The 26,468-nt window shown below is 50.9% G+C and overlaps 1 protein-coding gene across 1 annotated transcript in view; it reads left to right on the plus strand.

Moving 5' to 3' along the window:
• The window catches only part of STK32C (serine/threonine kinase 32C), a gene marked incomplete at both ends in the record, with an annotated part of 94,602 nt that extends 68,471 nt beyond the window's left edge, over window positions 1-26,131 (plus strand). Inside the window, 10 exons of the mRNA XM_082308468.1 lie at window positions 14,029-14,180; window positions 17,307-17,480; window positions 18,037-18,074; window positions 19,499-19,588; window positions 20,124-20,227; window positions 20,327-20,443; window positions 22,737-22,862; window positions 23,037-23,168; window positions 25,081-25,148; window positions 25,993-26,131. Of these exons, the coding sequence (XP_082164594.1) occupies window positions 14,029-14,180; window positions 17,307-17,480; window positions 18,037-18,074; window positions 19,499-19,588; window positions 20,124-20,227; window positions 20,327-20,443; window positions 22,737-22,862; window positions 23,037-23,168; window positions 25,081-25,148; window positions 25,993-26,131 (1,140 nt within the window). The remainder of the gene's footprint in view (window positions 1-14,028; window positions 14,181-17,306; window positions 17,481-18,036; window positions 18,075-19,498; window positions 19,589-20,123; window positions 20,228-20,326; window positions 20,444-22,736; window positions 22,863-23,036; window positions 23,169-25,080; window positions 25,149-25,992) is intronic.
• Between the last annotated feature and the right edge of the window lie 337 nt (window positions 26,132-26,468).

Raw genomic sequence — 26,468 nt, forward strand, 5'->3', positions numbered from 1 at the left:
GCATATTTCTTCATTTTGGTGATACGATATAATTAGGTACTGTTTGGTAGGTTTGATAGAAAGGCTTGTGAAGTAAAGCTGTGGCTCCTTGGGAACAGGCTGGAGGCAGGCCCTTGTCTGCTGGTGACCGATGACCCATCTGCTCGGCGCAGCCGGTGGGGTGGCTGCAGTGGTGGAGGAAGGAGACCAGCCAGAGGGAGCAGGGCGTATGTCTATGTCTGGGCTCGCACACAGCCCCTGCGCCCCCCATCTGGAAGGGATCTCCATCTCCCCGGCCCCTACAGCTGTCTCTTCCAGCAGTCATGGCTCTCTCCAGCCAGCTGTGACAGAAATCGGTCGTTAGAAGAATGGTACAAGATTCCTCGCAGAGAAGGGACTAGGTATATTTTGTATATTGAGTTCCTCCATGTGTGGAGGTAGATGCTGGAGCTGCCGTAACATTTACTTTCTTTCTTTTTCTAAAGGAAGGGTCAACAATCGTCACAATGAAATTCGTCAGTAGTTAACAGAGTTGTGCTAGGCATGCTAATTTGGTCTTAACCACAAATTATCATTAATCCTCTCACTTCCAAGATGATGTTTTCTCATCGATACTTCCGCTGTTTGTATACTTTGGTAGTTCCTTAGTATGGTCTCTGTTGGTGGCCCTCCAAATGCTTTGTGTTGAGTGTTGGGAGTGTAGGACAAAGGGAAAATAAAGCTATGTTTGGTCAGGTCCTACAAGGTCTAGGTTTGAACTGTCCTTTTTCCCAAGGGAAAGATACTAGGGATTTTAACGCAATATTGAAAAGCAAATCTGACCGGATGGGACCTGAATGTGGCCAAACTTCCAGCCAGCCAAGTTACTGACTTTAAACCTGGAGAGGGGTGTTGCAGTCGATGGAGAAATCACTGCTGTGTGCAACATGCACAGTATGTGCGCAGAGGTATTTGCTGTCAAGTAACAATTGTTTACAGTTATTCTGATTTCTGACTGCCAGTTGGCAGACCCAACAGCCGATATTAAAGTTTGGGAGGTTTTCATAGCTGTGGCATATTAGCTGTTTTTAATGAACTGAAGTGAGCTTTGCTCACCTTCGTGCTGGGAGTCACTTCACAATTTGCTGGCATCTTAGGTACGAGCATCTGCGGTGTGATAGCTCTTACGGTTACTTTGCAATACCTTGGGCCTGGTGCTGAAAAACAAGGTCTTTCAGTACAGAGGACCTTCGCTAGAGGAGGTGTCTACCAGGGCAGATCCCTTTGTAGCAATTTGGTGGTAAACACATCAGTGCAATGAAGCAAGCTTCTGCCAATGAAAAATTAAGCATTTGGTTGCAAGTGGCATTAATTCCTCCTGAAGGGTTTGCACTGTGAAACACGAGTTTCTTAGGTGAAAAGTTATACCTATATTTACTTACTTCAGCATGGAATGGAAACTTTGGTGCCTGGGAGGCACGTTGCAGCAGCAGCACAGACAGACAGACATTAGGCCACATCGCTCTCAATGCCATTGCCCGGCAGCGCCGTTTCAAGATGAGTGATGAGGTTTTTCGAAATAGCACAGTGAGTGTTCTTGCCTTGGGATCAGGAAAAGCTTCAACATTAATTTACGTTCAGAGATTAAATAAAGCCCTCCATTCCTCATTGGAAATAAGTAGATTTCTCTCTGTTCCCAAGTTTTATCAAATACGTAACTAAAAAAATCATTTTGTCTGCCTCTTCGACCAGCCTATAAAACATCACAGAATGTAATAATGGCCATAATGAAAGATGACTCAAATACAAGACTTAACTCAAAATGTATGTCAGCCATAGGAAGACATACTTTCCACATTTTATTCAGAAAAGACTTGTTCACTGTAGTTGTATACAGGGGTCCAGATCCTCATGTAAATCCGTGGAGCGCTGCTGAGCTGGAGTAAATGGTGGATCCAAGTTTGGATCCATCCAAAAGGCAGAAAGAAGATGGGTCATGGTGTCTTCAGGGATTTCTGCAGGTTGGTCTGATTTTTCATCATTCTACTTTAAATAATATTAAAGCCAGAAAAGCCCAGCAGAGATACGAGCATGTGATTAAAGCAACACAAAACTCTAGATGCCTAACAGCCTTTCCGTAGGAAGCGTGACAGCTCCAGAACACATCTCCCTCTTTGTCCTCCTCCCCGCTCTTGGCAGAGCCGGCCGTGCAGGGGGAAGCACCGTTCCCGTCCACTTTGAACCCTCCCCGGCGAGGGTCTGCTACTCTGTGTCCTGAAGGTCAGCAAATCCGGGCCATTGCACGTCGAGGATACTTGCTCGAGACTATGACCAAAGGATGATCCGAGATATCTACCTTTTTTGGTTTAAAATTTAGTAAAGACATCAGATTCTGAGATATGTGACTGTCTATAATTTCTCTCAAACGATGAAACTATATAGCTGGCGTGCAAGAGAGGAGAGGGTGGAGAACGAGAACAAACAAAAGTAAAGAAAAATGCTCCTTGTTCTTTTTTGTTTCTCGGGTTTATGTGCTGTCACTTCTTTAGTTTTTCCTTGTTTATTTGGATTAATGTCTCTCAGGAGGTAAGGAAGTCTACATGGTTTTTGGAGCTGCAAATCAAATAATCACCCACATCCAAAGCTCAATTATAGAAACATCTGCTTAATGTCTGCCGAGATGTTGTTTTCTCAGCATGACATTAAAAGGAAGTGCTTAACCTGAACCACCTAAAAGTCCTTTAAATCATAGGATTCAGAGCATGTAGATAACATTCTGCACCCCGCTCATGAATTCTTGCAGGAAAATTGGAAAATATTCCGTGATAGAGGCCAAAGAGAAGAGCTCGGTTCCCGCTCGCTGCGTGCAGGTGCCAATGAGGAGAGCTTTTCCTGACATAGTTTCAGTGTGCTGGTTGTGTGCCGTTTATGTCAACGGCAAGACAGAAATAAAGTTCATTCTGAAAAAAAAAAAAAATATGTGCAAGCCTAGTTTTGGATGTGTTTTGAGCACGCTCCCAGCTATATCTATGTGATGTGTTTTACTTTCCCAGTACACAGAGGGCTGGCCGCGCTCGTAGATGATATAAATCTGTACGGGTCTGTTGAGCTTCCAGGAGCTCTGCGGATGTGCACGAGATGAGAACACGAACACATTCTTACGACTACCGAGTTGAAGTTACCGGTGTATGGCGTGCGGATGTGCCATCTCGAACAGCAGGTTTTATTTTAGGTCAGAAGAGGTTTTCGTCTCTAGCATAAGCGACTGAGAAAGGGATGTTTAATGGAAGCGTTGACACGACCTGAAAACACCAATGGGCTTGCTATGAATAAAAGTTTTATCAGCTACTGTTACAACTTGGCTGTAGCAAACAGCAGTACTGAATTAAAGAGATTTTAATGATTTATGGTGTTCTGACAAACCGGTCCTTCATCAATCTTGTGATAAACCGTAACTTTTCAGCAGGGAAAAAGTAAAGTCATAAGACTGCATGAAAAATATCTTAAGGAGTGAAACGTGGCGAGGCGTTTGGGATAGAAAACAAAATCAGCTCCTGAAGATGCGAAGGCACATTTGTTGAGCTGCCAACCTCAGCATGGCTCCTGAGGACCACAGTCATTTTGCATTCGCTGCAACTTTACACCTTTTAATTTGCTTTATACCTGAGCATATAGGTTCTAGTTTTGACCTTTGCATCTGAAGGGGAGACTGTGTTATTAAAATACTTGCTGTTATTCTTAGAGATGTAGCTATAAAGTGGTCCCAACTGGCTGAAGCCGTTAATTGCAGAAAAGCTGCTGCAGTACCAGGTGTCTCTGGAGGCCAGGTGCCCGTGGCTGGGTGCAGCCAGTGGCTGGGTGCAGCACGGGCTCCTCCACGAAGGCTGGAGGTCGGCCGTACGGAGTTGGTGTGCACGCTGCTGTGCCCGTCAGGAGCCCAGAGACGCGGGGGTATATGCAGAAGACAGCAGAGTAGCAGCAGTAGGTACCTGTTTGCACCATGCGTCCCGCGGTCTGTGAGCGTCAGCATCTCACCGGGGCTGGTTGTGGAAGTGGGTGGGAGCAGCGATGTGAGCGTTACACCTGGAAGTGTCCCTTGTTTTGAGGACCACTGCCAGCTGACCTAAGGGGAAAGGGCTGGGGCTGAAGACCACAGGTACCCCCACCCAGGAGCACCCAAACACAGGGCGGCCCTGCCGTCCAGGCCTGGCCCCGAGCAGTGCCTTCGGCCTGATCCAGTTCAGAGGCATGGCCGAAAGCTGGAGAGACGTGGAAAGGCGGAGGAGCGCTGCCGTCACGGCCACCAGCCGCCCGCCTGTTTGTGTCACTGGGCCTGGTTCGTCAACACGGCATAATGCAGAAGATTGCTGTGCAGATTGGCACTGGGACCAGAGCTGCAGATGTCCCATTCTTTTAAATGGGTCTTTGTGTGCTGAGATAATAGTTGGGAAAAACACTGCCAGAGACACTGCTGTCAAAACTGTTCCCAGAACAAAGTTCTGGTTAAATGAGCTGCATAATCAAGCAATGAAGGTTTTTGATTGTTTCAAAGTATGTTTTTATTCAGGATCAGACAGTATTATAGTAACGTGTCCCCGCTGAGCGTGGGGTAAGCGTCACGGGTAAGTTGTGTGTAACTCTGCAGTCCTGCTCCCAGGACCTTGCCTCCCGCTGCGGCGGCACAGCCTCCCCAGGGCGCCTCGGCTGCTGGAGCTGCGCGGCTCTCACCATGGCTCTCACCGCGGCTCTCACCGCGGCCGCGGGCTCACAGCAGGGTGCCGCGAGGTCCCTCTGAACTGCGCCAGACCCATTGCCCGCTGGGCCACCAGCATCATCAGAGGAGCTCTTCTAGCGATGGGTCTGAAGTGTTCCATCTTGCCGAGAATGCCCTCCACCAGGACCAGCCCTGACAGGACGGTGAGGGGCTGCACAGGCTCCTGCGGTGCTGGCTGCCTTTAGCATTTCCAGCCTCTTGTGCTCATTGAGCCAAGCTCTGGGTCAGCAACCGCGGAGGGGGAACACCTTCGAGGGACCAGCATCCTTGAGATGCTGGGTGCCTCTTCTGGGCCTGTTCTTGTAGGGGAGCTGCTCCTGGGCGGGGGCACCTGTGGTCTTCAGCCCCAGCCCTTTCCCCTTAGGTCAGCTGATTTTACTGGCCTGTGTATCAGGTAATTATCAATTTACCTTTTGCTCATGATTCATCCTGCCCAAGGCACACAGCTTCGTGCTGCCCATAGCTGCACTTCCAGCTGTGCTCAAGAGAGCACATCTGTCTGTCTGTCCTTCCTCGTTTGCTCATTTCTGGGTGTTGGGAGAGGAGAACGGCTGCAGAACCGGGCGGTGTTGTCAGATGCCCAGGACCCAGCTGCCAGGTCATTGCTTTTGTCAGAGTCAACACGACTGTTGCCTTTTTGAGAATGCTTTTGATTAGATAAATCTGATTTGATAAATTTGAGGTGATTTTCTGCGGAGATTGTCAGCGTTTCACACCTGATACTGCCTGTAACTCATGTGCTTTTGTGGCTTTGTAGAAGGTGCTGTTTTCTGTGGGTTGTCACAAGGCAGTCGTTGGGAGCCGGCATGGTAATTACGGGGATCCAAGGAGTTTTTGACCAAGGGAGTGTCCCGAAGGGAAGGCAGGGGATGGTTTTGGCACAGGCCGCTTCCAGTGGCTGGTGGCCCTGAGGGGACTGTGCCCCTGGCCGGACCAGGAGGACTTGGGAAGGGACCCTTCCTGGTTCCAGGTGGAGCCCATCGTTTGCAGACGGAGGCGAGCCCCCTTCAGCACGCGGACGGCTGGCAGCCGGTACCCGGCAGCAACGGATGAGCAGCTGGGCAGCCCGAGCCAGGGACCGCGGGGCTGTGCCGGCGGATCACGGCCACAGCCCTGGCACGGTCACCATCCCCTGCGTGCCCGCCCGCGCCTGGGCTGGGGTGGGGTGCCGCAGGGGATGACCTGGGTCCTGGGGTCCTTCCCGGTCGGACACAAAAGTCATGGACTGGCCTGTGGAAAGCAGGTAGATGCTTCCAGCAGAGCTTCATCCAGCTGCTCACCATGGTTCATGTGCTTAATGAATCCCTGATATTTTAATTATATCTCTGCAAACACACCTAGGAGGCAGCTTTAAGCTTTGCTATCTTGGCTATGCCTAAAAAAAAAAAAACATTATTAGCTGGTTTTATCCCTAATGTTTATGAGAACCGTAGAACAAGTTAATATTATCTTTTTAATTACAAGTGTTACACAAATGTTAATTACCAGGCAAAGATTGTATTTCAATTACCATCAGTGCCGTCATAATACCAAATGGATACGAAGATTGCTTTTAAATGACAGGGTAACTGATACCGCGTTCTGTGCCACCGTGATACCGTGGCCATGTCAAATGCCTTCGGTTTCTCTTCAGAATAGCACCATCCCTGTTTGTTACTTTCCTGATAGCAGCTGAGAATTGATTTTAATTTTTTTTATATAATTGGCAAGATTCTGTCTGCAGCTCTCAGTACAGAACCGCTCTCAAAGAGCGAAGCAGAGGGGTCCCGGGGGCCTCGTCCCTGGAGGCCCTGGGGCAGCACCGGGGGGGCACAGCCTGCCAGCCCCGTCCTGCCCGCTGCCGGCACCGCGGCTGTGCCGCTCGCCTCCCGCGCGGGCATCGCTCTGCCCATGGCAGCAGCTGTGGGGCAGTAGTTTCCCTCCAGCTGATCAGACATAGCCACTTTCTAAAGAATGAAAACACTCCAAGAAGTGAACCATTTATTGTCTTGGTTTAACAGGTGAGCGGTTAAGAGGAAAGCCTGTCTAAAGGAGATGAACTTGTTAAAAATCAATATTGGACGTTATTCTTTCAGAAACAGAACAGCAATGCATAGCTTACAGTAAACCATTTCTTACCTGCTTACTGTCTCTGTTTGCTCAGCAAACTCACTCTAGTTTGCAAGAAACCAGTAATAACAATCTTCTTGCTCTTCTCTGCAAGGAAGAACTGAGTGTCGCGGGTTTTGCAGCCTGTCTTTGAAGACTCAGACCCTCACTGAGCACCTGCGGGTTGCTTCCAGCCGTACTGGAGTTACTGGTATTCAACCCAGACGTTCCCCGTGAGCCCAGCGGTTGGGGTGGTCTCAGCAGAGGTGCAGTAAGCACGTGCTTACGTGGCTCTATCACAAACTACCAGTTCCTTCTCTTTTCTCCCCATTTCTGCTGTAACATTTAGTGATCAAAACTTAACTCAGTTCTCCAAAAAGGCTCGAGCTGTTGATACATCATGGTAAGTGCCTCCTTACTGCTTCTGGTCCTTCGGAACGAAGGACTGACTTAGCTCTTTCTGCTACAGAGGCTGCAGATCTCCCTTTTCCTTGGCATCCTTCCCGAGGCTACTGCCATGCTGTCCCCTGTAGCGGGGACTCTTTTCCCCAGGCAGTCTCAAAGCCTACTGATGTTTTTGGGTGCCACGGACAATTTTATGTTTAAGCTTCACATTTCAAGTTTCAATCTTTCAAGTAAAATGACAGCTATATAGATATTGGGGAAAATGGGGAGGGATTTGGCCCCGGCAGCCCGAGAGGGGAGAATGAGCCCTGCCAGTGGTGCCGCCGGGGTCTTCCTCTGCTCCAGTCTGCGTCTCTGTGTCCCAGTGGGACACGGCACTGGGACATCATGCTGGTGGCCCCAGCAGGAGTGGCGACTGCCAGGCCACGCTGAGCTTGCACAGCAGAAGCGCTGCAGGCTGGACCGGGTGTTTGCCCAATACTTGGTGTCTTCTGCGCTGCTGTGCTGGGGCAGAGGCAGTGCCTGGTCCTCGGCCCCCAGTGCAGGAGGTGGTTGGTGTCGGAGGTGACTGATATTTCCTTTGCCGGGTAAAAGCTCAGGGCTAGGTTCTGGTTGTGCTTTTGTTCATGATAATTCCTCATTTTTGAGAGCTGAAAACTGCTGCTCCAGGTGATTAATGGTTGGAGAGCGCTGCTGGGATCAAATAAGCTCTGCCAGAGGGATCAATGCATCATCCAAGAGTCGCAGCCGTTTCCAGAATGACCACTTACAACTGCAGTGCTTTTCCTCTCTGGAGAATGGGAAACATGGAGACTTTTTTAACCATTTCAATATCTAACTGGAGTTTTGTAGGTTTTCCACATTGGGAGTCCAGACATAAATACCCAAGGGAAGTCAGCAGAAGCTGGAGGAGAAATCAATACATGTGGGCAAGCTGCAACCACTCCAAATAAGCATTTTTTATAAGCTAGAGCAGTGTTCGGCTGTGGTTCACTATCGTGTAGGATTAAGGGGTTTGATGGTGCGTAGTGCTTGCTAATGCTAAGCCTTGGCTCTACTCTAAAAACAAAATAAGTGAAATCCAGCTTTGTACGCTGAAACTTCCTGATGAGTCTCAGCCGAAGTCGATAAAAGTGTCTATGTATGTAAGGATTACAGTGCATTTGTCTCATCTTTCAAAGGCAGAAGCCACTGAGAGATTCAAGAAGAAAACCTACTGCTCACAGTTCGGAAGCAAAAGGAAGATCTCATGAACCCAGCTGTGGGTATTTGCATCCGATGCAGAGGACAGGATCGCGGGTGCCTTAATTTAAGATGACATCTGCATTTGCAGAAGAAAAAAATAATCTCTGTGCAGCCAAGATCACGCAATCTCAAGTATTTATGAGCTCTGCAGATCCTGCCCAGAATGCAAACTGCTTGCTTTTGTTTGAGCCCAGACAAATTGTGCTGCCCCTTTATAATTAGTTTGAGATAAGTCAGGACATGCTATTAAATGATTAGATGACTTTGCAGCTGAGTGGGGATTTCAGCCCATTGGATTCCTCCAGAATCAGCACAAAAAAAGTTATTGGATTTCTAAAGGAGAACAGGCAAGGCCTGCCTAAGAGAGAGCAAGTTGGACTGAAAAATGTACAGAGCAGCAAAAATTTAGACGATTGGGGAAAGTATCCTAAATTAACAAGAACAAGAAAAACTTCCAAAAAGGACATAATGTCTGAGTGCCCTGGACACCAGAAAACACCCAAACCCCAGCTCTCTATTTCCATGCCAACTTACAGCACGGTTGGGTGGAAAACAGAAATAACTCTTGCAAGCAACAGCTCAATGAGTGATGCGGGGAAATAAGAAGCCAAATAATTCCTGGCAGGTCATGGACTTTGCTTCAGCTTTCGGTGCTTAGTCCGTGGTGTGACGGAGCACGCTTTGCACCTACAGAACAAGGTTTACCCTGAGGCTTTATCCTGAAGTCAGGTTTGTGTGTGTGTAAATGGTGCGTATGCTTCCTACCAGAAGAGCAAGGTTCATCCTTGCAAATCACAGTCACGGTGTGGGTGGTAGTAGAAGACAAACCGGTCAAAAGTGTAAGTCCCTCAGATATGTTCTACTTATTTAGTCCCAGTATTAATTTTTTGTTTGCTTGTTTCGGTTTCTAAACCTTAAATTATGGTCTGGTATTTGAAATTCTTAATGTTTTCCCTGGATCAGTTGTATGCTGGTGGAAACAGCCACCACCGAGCTGACTCCAGGGCAGCGATTCAGAGCCGTGCCGGCTGTTCCCGCTCCAGAGGCTCCTGCTCATTCATTCTTCTTAAATTAGAGCTGGGCCCTTTGTCCCCCTGTTTGATTTTCAGACACTACGGGAGAATTAGGTGAGCTTTGAGTGCTGTGCCGTGTTTCCGTGTGGTGTCCGTTTGCCCCGTGGGAGCGTTGCCAGAGCTTGGCACCGCATGGCACGGCACGGCATGAAGGAGCCCTCCAGGCGCCCGGCGCTGCCGTGCCGGAGGGACGCAGCCCTGCCGCCCTGTGCCCCGCGGGATGCCCCGCTCCTGCCGCGGGGATTCCTCTTGGCTTCCCATCTCGTGTCTTTTCAGCTGTTCTCACGCCTCCCTCTCTCGCGTCGTTTATCGGGACACTTTAAACAGACGGATTTACTGTCAGCTCAACAGAGGGTGAAGTGTTTTGGCGATGGGAAGCCGTAGGGGCGGCTTTGCAGCAAAGGAGGTTGGGGACGTTGCCCGGGCGGTGCTGCATGACAGGCGGGGTGGCAGGGAGCAGCGACCAAAACCTCCTGGGTGCCGCATGGAGGTCAGGCGAAGTCAGGCGAACTCCTTGACTGCTTTTGCTGATAAAAACAAACTTTGTGCGCAAAGCGGAGAGGCAGCTCGGAACACTCCTGTTCACGTGCTACCTTTTTAAATGGTAACTCTTACCTTAAAGAAAGGTGAATATTTCAAAGCCAAGAGTCAGTTTTCCCTGCCCGTTATTTTTTAATATCACCTAGGTCAATGGTCCTCATTAGTCCCCTCTAAATTAATGAGATATCTGGGGCTGTTGAGTGAAGACGGAGATTGTCCCAGATTCAGATGAGAAGAAGCTGCCAGCTATGGTGACAATACAGGCGTTCTCATTGTCTGGGGCCCCATAAAGTGAGATCGAACTGGGAGATGTTAAATGCACATCTCATGTCCTGAATCGCAAATGCAAGCTCCAAACCCTTTATGCCTTTAATGCAATAAAAGCAAAGGCAGCTGTATACAAACCATTTGGCAGCAGCTGAATGTTCAGGGTATCTGGGTCTCTATTAAATCTTTTATGTGCCATGTCTTGAGCAATATACTACCAGCTGATGCCTGCCTTCTGCTTCGCAAATCTGGCAGCATTACATACAATTTTTTCTAATGGCTGTATTTAACCACTGAAAATTTCCTTTGTGCGGCGAGGGACCGCATTATGCAGAATGAGGACAAAGTAGTCTCTTCTTTCTGCTTTCTTGCATTGCTTCGCATTGTAGATCTGCTTGAAAATGGATTGAGATTAATTTACAAAACCACTTTGACTTGTTACCAAGTAGATGTTTATTCCTTCCCCAGGAACAGATGCACGAATGGAGAAGGACAAAAACCAAAAGATACGTTTTGGGGGACTGACGTTTCGGGGGGGGGGGGGGGGGGCATTTCTGTAACCAGGGGCATTTTATGAAGGATTCCTGCCTGTGGCAGAGGACCTAAGCGGCCGAGCCTGGCCGGGGCAGCACCGAACACCGGTCCTGATGTTGGTTCGACTCACAGTAGATCCCTGCCAAGAGCTGTATTAACGTGATCGTTAACTATTAATGGCTGTGGTAATTATAGCGGTACAAACGGAGCATACCTGGGGCACCGGAGAAGTGCCCTCTCGCCCCGGCCGTCCATCGGCCCGGGGGCGCTGCCCCGGGAGCTGTGCCGGCGCTCAGCACCGCACTGAGGGCCGCGCACCGCCCAGGGGCGCGGGGCAGCACCTCCGCTCGCCCCACGCGGCTGCCGCTGCCACCCGGGCGTTTTGGGAGGCTTGGCTGGAAGGACATTTCCATCGACGCCCACGTTGGTGGTTTTTTCCAGAAAACAGAGAACAAAAATTTCCAGAGTGCCTGAAACTGGCATTGCTTTGTATGTAGGTGATGCTGTTCCCTTTCAGAAAACTATTTATTATGATTACAGAGTACAAGAAGTTTTCATCATTTTCTCATTTATTATACTAGGTTTCCATTTTCCCTGCAGAGAAACAAGAAGCAAATGACATAAATATAAAATGCAATACTTGTTGAGATATTGCAAGTCACAATCTAAAAAAAAAATAAAAAAATTAGAAATTAATGAGCTTCTAGCCATAATGTGAAATAAACTGACATCAGGAAAGAATGTTGTTCACTGCCTGGATGGCTGTTATTCAAAGGCTTGTTTTTAGAGAAGTTAGATAGCAATGACCATGTTTTAAAGGGATATTGTTAGGTCTTCTTTTCTGCTCAAAGAATTTATAAAACATAAAGTTATTTTTGCCTGGTTTATTAAATGTACGACCAGTTTAGTCTGCTTTAGGCAGGGGTTGGATCCCGCTGGTGCTTTGCATTGCAGCAGGTAGTTCATTATTATTGTTAAGCTTGCACAAAGCAGGGGTTTTACCTTACGGTTTTGTGTTCCGAACAGTCCCTGGCAGCTGTAGCCGATGGGCTTCCGCATGCCCACGGGCGCCGGAGGGCACCGTGCCAGCCAGGGGACGGAGCCGAGGACACCCGTTCTCGCCGGGTGGCTGAGAGGCGCGGGGGCACGGCTCTCCTGCCTCGGCACAGCTGCCAGCGCGGGCACGGCTGCCAGGAGCGGGCACCGCCTGGGGCCTTGGGCTTGCTGGTGCCGCCACAGGCGAGGGACGGGCAGCCAGCCGCGGCGGTTCGGTCGGGGGCTGAGCCGGGGTCTGGTGACCCAGCAGCCTGAAATGCGCCCTGCCGCGGCCGCGGGGCCGGGCTGCCCACCCGCTGTGCTGGCCGAGCCCCTTCCCGCGCCAGCCATGCCGGCCTCTGCCAGCCGTGCCGGCCTCTGGCCAAGTGTGAGTTTGACCCAGAGAAAATGGCTCAGGTCAAGCTGCCCGAGAAGTGAGCCTGTAACGTGAGGTCTGAGGTGTGCCTGGAGTTATTTCAATACGTAATTTTCCGTCGTTACTGTAATTGTAACAATGACTGCAAAATAGTCCCCGTAATTTCAGTGTGCATCACTAATTGGGATGTTTTTATCAGGCTAATGATAACCACCTATTATTTTGTCACCTTCTTGCTGTAATGTGTCCTTGATGATATTATAGCGTGCGCCATTAGCACTTGGAAATGGTTATTAATGGCAGTATTTCAGAAGCGCGGAAGAGCGCGGTGGCTCCCGTCTGTCTGCGACGTTTTCTGCCGTCCGCAGAAGCTGCCGTTGCTCGCTCCCGTGCTGGTAAATGGGACCTGCTCTCTAACGAGCTGCCTGAAGCCACCCCCGGGTCAGCCCCCCTGCGCCGCTCCGGAGGAAGGCTGCATGACCAAAATGACAAATGACTTCTTTTTCAAAGAAAATACATCCAGTGCATTGTAAGCATGGGCATGTCTGATAATTAAAAGAGGACAGATGTAATTATACCAGATGTAGATATTTCATTAGTTCATTTAAAAATAGTTACCTTGATAACTAATTAGCTCTTTTAAAAATAGTTACCTTGGTAATCACGGTGTCGCTATTACTCAGAAGAACGGAGGGAGGCACGCCAAAGGCCGTGCTGTTGGGAGCCCGTGCCAGCCCAGCGGGCTCCGTGCCTGTCGGCAGCGCAGGTGCCGGGGCCAGGTGCCGGGTGACCCCTCTGGGCCAGGGGCTGCCGGGCGGCCTGGCTCTGCGTGCTGGGACGGGGACGGCTGCGAGCAGCCGGTGGGAAGCTGGCGTTTCGCGGCGGGGACCCACCGTGGCCTCCCGCTTGCCTGGCCGTGAGAACAGGCTGTCCGTGCCTGCGCGGCGGGGACGGACGGGCAGCGGTGGGAGGCGGGAGGGAGGCGGCCAGCGGCAGGCGGCTTGGGCCGCAGCATGGCCCGTGCCCGGGGAAGGACGTGTCCCCGTTCGCCATGGCTCGGTACTCCTGGAGGCAGGGAGCCTGGGCTGGGCGCGCAGGAGGGGCTCTGGGGCTGGGAAGCCCCGAGCAGGGAGGGTCTGTGTCTTACGAGGACAGAGTACTGCGGTGCTCCTAGGAGAACAGTGTCTGTTGTTGTTGTTGTTAACAAATTTACATTTTAATCGCTTTCTGCTAAAACAAACGGGATTATTTTGACCTTTCAGAGCACAGCTATGTACTCAATAGATTAAAACCAATCTGCTGGAGGTTGGCAGCCAGTGGATGTGAGCAGAACGGAGTCAAGGCTGGGAGAGAAGCCCTGCGATTGCCTGAAGCCAGTCTCCGTTCGGAGGCAGCAAGCGCAGAGCTCTCTCCTGCAGCTCCCAGGCACCATCCCTGCTGGAAAGCTCTCCCCGGAGCTGGGCATCGCACCCTGGAGGAAGCTCTTCTGTGGCTGCGCAGTTAAAGGCAACTGGGGCGGGGTGGTGCAGCGCCAGAACGGGGGTGCACGGCACTGCCCCCGGAGCAGGGGTGCTTGCGTCCGGAGATCCCAGTTCACAGCCCAGGGATGAGGAGTATTTGATAGCAGGGTGGAAGTGCTGAGCGGCATGGGTCTCAGCCCGGCAAAGCAGCAAAGGAGGATATGGAGCATTTTACTAAATCTCTTTTTTCCTTCCCCGTCTGCGGTACTTTAGGTGTGTATTGTGCAGAAGAGGGACACTGAGAAGATGTACGCCATGAAGTACATGAACAAACAGCAGTGCATCGAAAGAGATGAGGTTCGCAATGTGTTCAGAGAGCTGGAAATCCTGCAGGAGATCGAGCACGTGTTCCTGGTGAATCTCTGGTGAGCATCTCCTCCCCTCGCCTTCTGGGGCCGCCTGACCCAGGTGCTCACAGAGCCACGTCCACCCTGTCCTCCTGGGCTCGCGGCCGTCCGTGGGGGCATCCCAGTGAGCTGCTGCAATGCAGGTCCGTGGTAACGTGAAATGCGTTCAGGAAATCTGGCACAGAAGATACCCAAATGTTATGGCATCAAACATTTTAAAACAGCTTAGCTTCTCTTTTTTGCTCAAAAACCTTTGTATGTTTGTTGGGTGTTTTTCACAGCCTTCTTGCAAATACCACTATCAGGTCCCTCCTAATGGACCCCCTGCCAATTTAACCGTAAAAGATTTTTGTACCGTGGTGTGTTGGTGTGCAGTTCGACTAAGGCGTCTTGGGGCAGTACGATTCCCCTGGTGATTGCCGTTAAAGAAATAGTCCATCTCACGTGCATGGAGATACTGAGAACTGTGACAGTCTGTGGTGAATCAAATACTGCGTGGGGCCAATCTTTGTAGCAAATAACAGCTTGAAAAGTCAAAGAAACTAGCATTTTTAGAGATGATGATTTATAACTTTTATTAATACAAAGCCTATACAATATATATAGTGTTTTACACAGTAAGTAATTGGTCCCTCTAACGGACTCGGTCTTGCAGAGATTGGCTAATAGTTCACACAAGCAGAAGGGCTCTGGGCCGCAGCCAGCGTGTGCGGTGAAGCGTCGCTGGGGCAGGGCCCAGCTCGGGAGGTTTGAGCGGGTGGTTGAAAGCCGTCCTGGCCGTGCCTGGGTCTGCGCAGGCGCTGCAAAGGCGGCTCCGTGGATGTACGCCGAGGGAGGCTGGTGTGGCGGGGGATTAACAGGGTTGTAGGGAAGCCAAGGAGGTACGCTGCATGTCATTTTTTACTGTGACTACCTATCTAGACTGGATGCATTTCAAAAGCATTACCAACTAAAGCTATTTGTTAGATTTCAGCCTGATTTGAGGAGTTTTTTTAAAAATTAGACCCTAAAACGTTACTCAGTAATGAGGTTAATTTTTGCCAGTGCACACAGAATCAAGTTAGTATTGAGCAATTTGAAATGTAACTATTTTTAGTGATCTGTTGCTGAAAAAAAGCCATGAGATCTCTTCAAATTATCATCAGGTGTGTGGCCTTTTGCTGGAGAACAACTGAGGGCAAAAAGTGCTTTGCAACACATTCACTGGCCAAATAAAATATATTCTTTTAAAGCTCAGATATATCATTATCAAATTTTGCACGAAAAATTAATTTGCGAGTTTTAGAAAATACTGCATTATATCCTAAGATCGTTGGTTAATTTGGGATGAGTCCTTAGCAGTCAGCCTCGCGACCTCTCCTGCATCCTGCTGCCGGCTGGCCCGGGTGGTCCGTCCTCTCCCTGCCCGGTGAAGGAGCGCCGACGCGGGGCAGGGCTCAGAAGAACCGTCGTCATTGCTCGCGGGCAACCAGCACGCCACAAACGGCTCCGGTGCCAGCAAGCATCTCGGATCACTGCTAGGAGGGAGCTGGGGCAAGAGCAAATACAGGACGCGTTGCAGGGTGATAGAAGTAAGGAGTTCGTGCCTTATATTACCAGAACGCAAGAAGAAGGACGTTTATTGGAGGTGATGGAAAACCTTTGACATCCCGTTGAGTGCAGGATGACGGACTGAGAAGGGAAGAGTGGTCCCTTCTCTTACTGTATACATGACCTGGGTTGCTCAAAATTTTGCCTGGGATTTATTCCCCAAGTGTCTTGCACACCTTTGGCGTGGCATGAAATGCATTTGTTCAAATGATAGCATGGCTTTTTGTAAAGCTGAGGCTTAGAGGTAGGTAGGCAGTATTTCCAACCCAGCAGTTTTTGAGATGATTGCCTAAAAATTTGTGCAGCCACAACCACAAGGAAAAAATAGTAAATGTAAGATAAAGGCCATGCTTACTTGGAAAATAATGTGTAAGCAAAAATGATATAGTATGTCCAAATTGCAAGGAAGTGCATCTGCAATGCACGGTGCACAGTAAACTCCTTCAGAGCTTGCAAGGGTTATGTTACTACTGAAATGTGTTTTTAAGGCTAGAATCAGGGCCTCCTGACCAGCTCCCTCTTTCATAGGGGCAGAAGCAGCGATTTTTCCCGGGGAAGCTGCACGCCTCGGATGGCCAGACAGGCTGAGCCTTGGGCAGCCAGCTGGCCGCGGGGTCCCCTCCCTCTCCGGCCACGTCAGGTGCGCGGCAGGCTGCTGGGCAGGAAGATTTTCAAAAATTCAGAAAGTTTTAGACCCAAAGTGGTGGAAGTTGATAATACTTTACATTTTTTTTGTTGATCCGTTACTCCAGAATAGCCAAATAAGTTAATGTTTATTTTTTCAGCATTTTAGCAATTGCAAATATTTTTTTCCAACAAGTAATGAGATTCTTAAGAAAACTTGCTCTCTTAGCAAATTTCAGCTCGTACTTTTAGAATAAGCCTGCATTTAAGATGAGAGCAGAAGTGTGTGATTCATAAGTATTATACAATCCCACGTGCTCTTTCCTTAGAAATACTGTCGCCAAATATAACAATTGAACGTTGTTTTGTAGTGTGTCCTCACTGCTGTCAGTCTCCTGCAGGATCCACTGGAGATTTAGAGAGGCGTTTTACTCTACAGTAAATATAAATCTCTTTTTCTGGTTTTTATGGTTAAATTAGCACTTGTGTTTTCCAATTCTTTTTCAGGATAGGCAGAGATATTTTAAGTATAGGTTTATCAGATTGTTCACCATTGAAAATGCAAAGTTTCTCTGAAGTGACTGGCTAGCGAAGCCCCGAGCTCTGCCTGCAGCTCTGCCTGCCGGTGGGGTTACACGGCAGCGCTCGGGAGGTGACGGTGGCAGGGCGAGCGGGGGGAAGTTAATTGGAACTCTTACCTCTTCAAAGGAAGCGTTGCTCAGTGTAGCAGTGGGTTAAAAAACAAGACAGCATCTTGAGTTGCGCTTGCTTAATTAGAAAGGTGTAAACACCGAAGCGGGCATATGTTCGTAGTGGGATTGTTTGCAGCTTTCACAGGAGCTGTGTAATTAGGAGAGGGAAAAAGCCTGACTTGGCCGTGTGACGCCTGTGAGACTCAGCCGACTCGCTCACGCACCGCTGGTCCCGCAGGTACTCCTTCCAGGACGAGGAGGACATGTTCATGGTGGTGGACTTGCTTCTCGGTGGCGACCTGCGCTATCATCTGCAGCAAAACGTTCAGTTTACGGAAGAAACGGTCAAACTCTACATCTGTGAGATGGCGCTGGCTCTCGACTACCTACGAAGTCAGCATATTATCCACAGGTAACCACGCGGTCTCTTCCTCGCAGCGGGTAGCCGGTGGGAGCTGCCCGTGCCCCACGCTGCCCGTGGCTGGTTTGAGGTGGGCGACGCTGCCTCTGCTGCAGTGAGGCCCTTAACCCCATCGGCACCCCCAAGCCGGGAAACTGCCGGCGTTAAACCGCACCAGCAGCGCCGGTCCTGGGCACCCTCCGGCTGCTGGCCCTGCTCCCCGTCACCCCGAGGAAGCCTCACGCTTCACCGGGGGGCTGAAAGCGGCTTCCAGGGCGGGTTTCAGAGCAGTCTCACAGAAATAGGCTCAGTCTTGTGCTGTTAATTTTCCTTAGACATGATGCCCGAACAAGTCAGATGCTCCTACTTTTCCCACTTTTTTGCCCAGTTGCCCAGGAGAAGCATATTTCTAGTCCATCATAAAGGGACTTGTCTCATGTTAGGGTATTTTTGTTTTATTTGTTTCTAATTTTTGATAGATAAAAAAGTTGCAGGTTTTTTTGTTGTTGAGTTGCATCCTTGATCTGACTGAGATTTCATCTTGCTGTAACCTTGCTTCTTTTCCCAGAGATGTAAAACCAGACAACATCCTCCTCGATGAGCAAGGTAGGATCGCTCTGCTTTGCTTTGTCTGCCTCCTTTATTTGAAGGACAGATTCTTTACAGTCTTGAATACTCTGCATCTTTTTATCTGGGAAAAGCGTGACAAAGGCACCAGTCCTTCTAACTGATGGGTGTTTGGTTGGATGTACCTGTGCATTGTAATGCCAGGAAGATCCACCGAGGGCAGCCCCTCTCCTCGTTACCCCCGCCTCGCTTCGCCCGCGCTCTGCCTCCTTTCTCGCCAGTGCCCCAGTGCACAGGTCACCCAGGCCAGAGATGCGGTACCTGGCATCGTGGGAGGGCGCGAAGCACAAGAACTGTCTTGTTGAGTTTTAGAGTGAGTGATCTGCACACATACTTTTAGGACAGTTTTGATGTCTTCCCGGGGGGTGGATCTGGGCTGAGCCAGGTGGAGTGAGCTCAGGAACCTTTATGAGAGCACCTCTTGGTAATATTGTCTCAGTGGCCTGCATAGGAGAAACACCATAGGAGATCTTAAAATGACCTCTGTTCCAGTAGTAGATATTACAAAACAAAGATACAATCTCTCAGGCTCCAAACCATCTGAGTTTTATCGTAAAGCCTCATAAAAACCAACGCTTGCACTTGCATGGAAGTTCATTAGAAAACAGCGCAGGGTATAAAGCCCAAACACAAATGGGAAAAAGGAGATGTAAGGGAAGACTTCACAGGACAAGGCAGGCTGTGATTTACACACCATTTTCATAGCTGCCTTGCAGACAGCAGAAGGTAGCCCCCAGAAGGGGACGTGGGTGGGTTTTCTCTTACCAGGCCGGCTTGAAAATAATGATGTTTTCTGAATTTTAACTTTCAGTCCTGATGCCAGAGAAAGTAGAAACAGAGAGAAGGTGCTCCAGCACTTTTTGTAATACCTTAGTGATTTCTTCATACAGGCTTAGGGTTTGGGAAGTATTGTTACCATTTCATTCAGCTGGCGTGTCCGAATTTGCTGTGGTCTGTGCAGAGTGGCAGTGGAGCGTTTTAGCTCTGGGACTTTGGGGTAGTTGTGGTTCAATGGCTTTTATCAAAAACAGTTCTAGGGTTTTAATCAACGTGACCAAGGCAATATCTTAGTATAGTGTTTCCCTGTTGTCTTCTTGCTGACTGTAGGTTCTGGATAGAGCAATGTGACCAAGCGCTGGAGCTGGCGTAGGTTACTAGTTCACTCCAAGTGCGATGTAAAATCGAGACCCAAAGCTAGCTACCATGTAATCACCTACCCGACTGAAACCCTGGGAAAGCCTCCGGACCCGTTATGGCCGTTTGGTGGGGTCTAACCCTGGCCTGCCTGTGCCCGTCCTACACGGTCTGAGGGCAGAAGCTTATGAAACAAATGTATTCTGACTCTGCATTGCCACTGTTCTGTGCTGCGATTAATTCCTTCTCAAAATGTGTCTTTGTTTAAGGTCATGCACATTTAACAGATTTTAATATTGCAACAATAATTCGGGACGGTGAAAGAGCAACTGCATTAGCTGGAACAAAGCCATACATGGGTAAGAAATAATAGCTGTTCCTTACATCCGTATTTTACACTTCAAGAGTGCTCGCTGCGTGCTGCCTGACGGTCCCTGTCTGTGACAAAGGCACTGAATTAATTTAGCACATTAATGCATGCGCCCAAGTCATTCAGCAGAGCCTGATCATTTGAAAAGTGAAAGTGCCGGAGTGAATGCCCCGCTGTCAGCACACCCTCCCCATCCCACCCTGCCCTCCCCGCCGGCCCCGGGCTGGGGCCTGGTGTGTCCTGGCAGGCACCGAGTCTCTGCCGTCCCTCGCGCGCTTGGCTGGGAGGGCTCTCCCCATGTGCACTGGGTAACCCAGCCGCCCAACGAGGGCAGGCCTGCTGCTGCTGCTGCTGCTGCTGCCGCTGCCGCTGCTGCTGCTGCTGCCCCTGCCTTGCAAAGCCTCCCCTCGGGCAGTAGCGCATAAAAATAACCATAGGTTTGCATACTGACTTACATGAAATACTGAAATAGAAACAAACTGAAGTCAGCGAATAACCTGTTGCGTTTTGCTCTTTCTGTTCAGCCCCGGAGATTTTCCATTCCTTCCTGAACGGCGGGACGGGCTACTCCTTCGAGGTTGATTGGTGGTCGCTGGGAATCATGGCTTACGAACTGCTGCGGGGCTGGGTAGGGCTCCCGGAGGGTCCGAGGGCTAAGAACGTGCTTTCTGAATGACTGCAGAGAGGAGAGGGAATTTCTTCTCATCTTCCTGCTCTTTCCCCCCAGAGACCGTATGACATCCACTCCAACAACCCTGTGGAGTCTTTAGTTCAGCTCTTCAGTACCGTCAGCGTTCAGTACTCGTCTGCGTGGTCAAAAGAAATGGTTGCTCTATTAAGAAAGGTAAATAGTCTTGCTGGCGTGGTTTACATTGTACATTAGCTGCAGTGCGTGCGGGATGAGCTGGAAAATTTTCAGCATATTAAAAAATAATGTAAAATTGAAATAGAACTAATTTTTATGGCTTTGGTCAGGCTTAAGCACAGATAAATCTTGTGTTTTGCTTGTTTATTATCTCTGTAATCAGATGCATTATGTTTGACAGCAAGGGAAGGAAAAAGGCTGGTTTTGGTGTGGCAATCAAATTCCTACCTGGGCTAGAACTGCACCCTTCCAGCATCCCCCTCTGTGATCGTCCTGACCTGAAAAGGCAGCGATGGCGATTGGGACAGCGTGGGAGATGGCGGAGCGTGTGCTGCCCCTGCTGCGTTAGCTGCTCGCTCTCGCCGCCCGGGCCGGGCCGAAGGGTCTGCTCCGGTGCTTTGGGTTGTGAGAACCGTCTGGGGGGGTTCCATATCTGTGGGGTGGTCTGCTGCTTTCCTTGTACTGCTACACGAGAAAGTTGTTGATTTGGCGTGGAGTCTGCGGTTTTAGCTTCTGCTTGCTTGAGAACTCAGAAAAGTAGCTGATGGGTGCGCTATAAAAAAGATATACACGGTGCTGACAGCAAATAAGTGACTCCGATGTAAGTTAATGTTGGGTGGACAATTTACATAATTAGATTTTGTTTTAATGAGCAGCAGCGTTGTTAGTTACAACTGCAGCGGAGCATTCGGCAAGTTCACATTGCCATCTGCTGGGCTGCCGGTGGTCGGGCTTCTAGAGACGGGGCGGGAATGAAACGGGTCACCAGGACAGTGCCAGCAGCCACCGCAGCCTGGCGGGGCCCCGCGTCCCCCCCAGCGCTGGGCTTTCTGTGCTCGGGGTGCCCCAGCTGCGGTCCTGCCCGCTGGGGCAGCTCGGAGGGCTCTGCTGGTGCCCGCTCCCACTCCCGGCATCGGTGCCCCGCATCTCCTTCCCGCCTTACTCAGGAATTGCGAATTCCTCCCTTTTCATTTTAAAGATGAAGACAATTTTATGCCATGAAAAAGTGCCTGAAAAGTTCCCCGTGTGGCAGTTGCTGGTCGAGGCGGTCTTTTACCCTGTGCCCTCCACAAGCATCCCGTGCTTGGGCGCTTGGCGGGCTGGAAGTATGGTCACCATTCCCTGCTTCTTTCATAGTTAACCTTTGGCATTGGAAAAATACTCAGTGCTGACTTTATTTCCTGCAAAAAGGCCATAGCGACCTATAATTAGTGTGCCTAGAATTATGCTGCCTTTTTTTGAAGAAAATGGTCCTAGATGGGCATTTTGTAGAGGCCCTACTGCAGGTGTCCGTCAGTCGGGAGACCGTGCACACTCAGTTTGCAGATGCCCAAAACCGAGCTGGGGTGGCAGGAGGTCAGGACTCAAATTCCAAGTGCTCTGAAAAAACGGCAAGAACTGGTCCAGAGGTGGGGTGCGGCTGCGGCGCCGGCGGCAGTGGCGCGGGCAGGCGGGGGGCCGGCTCCTGCAGAGGGGCGAGGGTGGGCATGACTCGCCCGCCAGAAGCATCCCGCACTCGGGAGAGGAGGGACGCGCACGGGGCTCTGAGGAGGCACTGCAAAGGGGGCGTCAACCGAGCTTCGGTGAAGATTTTCACAGGGGGAGACCAGGCACAGAATTTTCTGGAAGCCCTGCCCAGATCCCATGTTAGATGTACCCATTAGACACACCTCCACGTCAGACACGTCTCCAGCAGTCCTGGAAGCTGTAACTCACGTCAGCTGAGTGTACAGCACGGTATGTGGTGCTGAATTCTTTGAAAAATCAGGTCTGTCCTCAGACTGGTGTGTCAGTGGATCAAGCGATTATTTTTTTTCTTTGTGCTGGGTAATCCGTGTGAGTGATAAACGGAGTAGTAGCCCCTGGCGTCACAGAAGTGGTGTGAAAATAGGACACGTGGAGGTTAAAACCACAATGATGAGCTTCTGAGGGAATCAATGCCTTTACAAGGGAGCGAGGCCCGTCCCTGGCACGGGGAGGGGTGCGCCGGGGCGGCAGCGCCCGGGTGCTGTGGGGAAGGGTCGTGCATCGTAGGTAGGCACAGGAGGAGCAAACCCGCACTAGTCCGAGTGCTCACGGCGCCAAATTTTTGGCTGTCTGGTTTCACAACCTCCAGAACATATTTCTAATGTGTTTTTTTCTATATTCTGTTACGTAGCTCCCATGACAGAAAGGTTGCTGCATGGCTGAACCGCTTGAGTGCATCCGAAAGGCAGGATGATGCTGGGCTCCTTTTCTTTCTCCTCTGATGGGAATGCTTTTCTCTCCCCAGCTGCTGACAGTGAACCCTGAGCATCGCTTTTCCTGCCTGGCCGACGTTCAGGCCTCGGCGTACTTGTCCGGCGTGGTCTGGAGCGACGTCTGTGAGAAGCGGGTGGAGCCAGGCTTCGTCCCCAATGTGAGTAGGAGCGACCTGTGTCCCGGCCCGAGCAGGGGCGGTTCTCATCGTTAGAGGAACCGCTGCGTTCAGCAGAGGCTTTCTGATGGAGAAGTCATTTCTGAGTGTATATTTGCTGCGAGAGGGTCTCTGCTGTGCCTGACGCGCGCGGTGTCGTGTCCTGTGTCCCGGCAGAAGGGCCGCCTGCACTGCGACCCCACCTTCGAGCTGGAGGAGATGATTCTGGAGTCGAGGCCCTTGCACAAGAAGAAGAAGAGGCTTGCAAAGAACAAGTCGAGGGATAACAGCAAAGACAGCTCACAGTCCGTAAGTGCTCTCTGGGGTAACAGCCAGCTGCGAAAAAAGGCTGGGCTGCTGCATTTGGGGATGTGTAGCAGCAGTTGCTGAGACAATGCAGTAACTGCAGATTTATTTTGATAAAAACATTTGTGCAATGGAGTCATCCCGACAGCCAAATGTTCCTCTTAGGTCAGTTTGATGAAACTCTTTAATCTGTTCTTTTGAAAATGAAATGAGAAACAGAGGTCTGGGCACACCGGTCAAGAGGAAAACTAAAAAAAAAAAATACATGTCCATACGATCTTCACCTTTCCGAGAGGCGCTGCCCAGTGTCTGCGACGGCTGTCGGTGGGTTACACAGCAGTAGTTTATCCAGGCGCTGATGATGGCCACGCAGAAACGTCTGGCCGGTCAGTCCCGTTTTTGGGTAGCTACCCCGTGTTTTCTCTCGCCGCGTGAGCTGTGTGGCTAGGTAAGCCTGCGGCTCTGCCGGGCACCCGTGCCAGGGCGAGCTCCGGCTGTGCCGGCTGGGGAGACCGGCACGCGAGTGTGGGAGAGGTGTGCAAGTGCGCCCGCGAGCGCTTTCTGCAGAGGGGGAGCCATTAGCTGGGAAATTAAGCTAGAGATGAGATGCATTTGTTTCTTCTTTTCACTGTGGGAGCCACGGTGGTTTTGTGTCACTGTGGAGATAAATACCAGGATCTCAGTTTTACGGAGCAGTAAAAGCAGCTCCTGACGCAGCAGAGCGGGTATGCGGTCCTGCAGATGCCGGGGCTCGGCGAGGGGTGTTTGCAGGTAGGGCGGTGTGCCGGGGAGGCCTGTGAGAGCCAACGCGCGTCGCCCACGGTCCCTGCTTCCCCTGCGCAGTGCCTCTGAGCCGCGCAGATCCCAGACTCGGGGAACAAGCATTGCCCCCCGCAGCGAGGTCAGGACCATTCGCTGTCGGAGGGCGGCAGGGAATGCCGGGCAGGATTGTGCCTGTCTCGTTGTCTGCGCCAATTAACTGCAATGGATCCCTTCCCTCTTCAGCGGGAGTTAATGCTGCGATCAATGAGACTTACTGTAAATGCTGAAGAATAAATCGGGAAGTGAGGGAAGAAAAAACAGAATAAGCGAATTTGCAAATACCTCTCCGAGGTTTTGCTGCCAAGAGAGTTAAGGGCACTTTGCCTGCCAGGACCCACGGCCACCGGCCGCTCGCCAGCCGCCCGCGCAGGCGTCGGGCAGGAGCCCGTCCCTGGCTGTGCCATGGCCCGTGGCTGGGGGGCACGGGCGGGCGGCGCGAGGGCTGGGCAAGGCTTCGCCTGGGCAGGCGACGGGCGTCCCTGCTTCGGCCGGAGGTGGAGCGGAGCAGCAGCATCTGGCTTCAGGGGCGGTCTCTGCACCGAGACAGAGGTGATGCAGGAGGTAAAATAAAGGCAGCAATCGGGAAGGGTGGGCTGTCTGCACACCCGTGTTTCCCTCCTGCCCCGTGGGTGCTGCCAGCTTCCCGGCGTGCGTGAAGGCAGCGTACCTGCGCAGCCCCTGGGCCGGGCCAGCCCCCCACGGGTCGCAGCCGTCGGTGGGACGAGGTGGCAGGTTTGTGCCTTCTTCTTGCAAGGACTCACAGCCGCAGGCTTCGTGCTGGTCTCTCCCCCGTGCTGGCTTTCCTCCCTATGGGCAGATAGCGCTCCCCAAACCAGAATACACAGATAAATGTGTTGTGTTTATCTGGAAAACTGTGCTATCTGTGGTTTGTGGAAAACTGCTCGCCACAGATGAAAGAAGCCACCGGTGAAAGCCCTGAAGGCAGTCAGCTATGCTGTTCCCATCATCTGTTTCGGTTGCGGTTTCTGGTGGCTGGGAGGCTCTGTGCGTACAGCTGGAAGCGCTGCGATGCTGTAGGCAGCAATGAGATGCAAATGGGCCTGCTTATGCACGTGGTGTTTTTCTTCAACAGGAAAATGACTATCTCCAAGAATGCCTTGAAGCTATCCAGCAAGACTTTGTCATCTTTAACAGAGAGAAGTGAGTGTGGGGGGGTAATTTTTTTGAAAGAAAAAATGCTCTTTTTCCTGACTTCCTTTAGGAATCAGGGTGCCAGTGCCTGATGGCCGGGAGCATCTGGCTGCGGGCTTAGCCCTGGGTGACTGACGTCAGCCGAGGAGCTCAGGTGCTGCCGCTGTATGAAAAGCAGTTCTCGCCAAAAAGGGAGACAAGATCAGGGATTATTAATCACTGCCATTAAATAAAATATGCTGCAGGGAGACTTCTGGGATTTAACATGTGTACGTGACACTGCTTCAGTTCCCCCATTGCATCTTCTCATCCATCCTGCTTTTAGAGGATGATGTTTTGGAAAATGAAGGCAAGGAACGTGCTAAAATCTCTGCAGGACACGAGCGGGCAGTGAAGGCGCTGGAGGTGAAGCAGCTGCTTTCCCCTGTGTTCGAGCACACTGACATGGGAATGTTGGGTTCGTAAGCAGGACAGGAGACAGCCCCCGTGGAGGAGGTGGTGCGTGGCAGGGAGCCCGCTGCCCCGGCCGTGGCACAGGGCGCTTGTGGCCGAGGTCTGGGTGGGCAGCGCTCCTGAAAGCTGAAGCCTTGCAGGTCACTGCGGGGTGTTTCAGAGTGTTTTGGTGTGTTTTGCTGATATGTCGGTCCCTGTCGTGACCTTTTTATGTGCTCTGTGTGTGCTCTGGAAAGACTCCTCTGGTTTACCATGGGTCTGCTGTAGGCATCTCGCAGGGAGTGGTGCGTGGGCAGCCTGGGGCACGCTGGCTGCCGTAGACCACCCTCGCACCACTCCTTCTGTGGGGCGTTTCATCTGGGGACAACGGTGTAACACCTGGTTCCTCTGCTCTGCACAGGCTAAAGAAAAGCCAAGAGCAGATGAGCGAGTCTGTGTCCCCCCCCGAGACCACCGACGAAGCCGAGACGGAAGCCGAGTCTGAGACCTCCAACTTGAACATGTGCAGCTCCGTCTGCTCCTCCGCGGGCAGCAGCTAGGCTGCAGCCGCCGGGCGAGGGTCGCCGGCCCGCGCCGTGCCGATAACCCGTTCTCAGGTTGCGCTGAGCACCACAGGCTGTCCTCCGATACCACCGGAGAGCACTGACAACTAGTCTTGCAAAGCTGTAGCAAAAGAGAGAGTTCTTACAGAACTGCATTCTTGGATTTAATGGAGCGCCAGTTCGGCACACTGCTTGCCTGTCGTGGGTAAAGATACTTGCTATGCAACTTGTTGGAGGAGGTAGATCAACTTCTTGACTTGTTCTTTTTTAATGTCAGATTGCTAATCTGCACATGTTTTTAATATCGTAAGATGACAAGAAAAGAAGTTACGTC

This window comes from Platalea leucorodia, assembly GCF_965183815.1.
Source record: "Platalea leucorodia genome assembly, chromosome: 4".
Taxonomy (NCBI): domain Eukaryota; kingdom Metazoa; phylum Chordata; class Aves; order Pelecaniformes; family Threskiornithidae; genus Platalea; species Platalea leucorodia.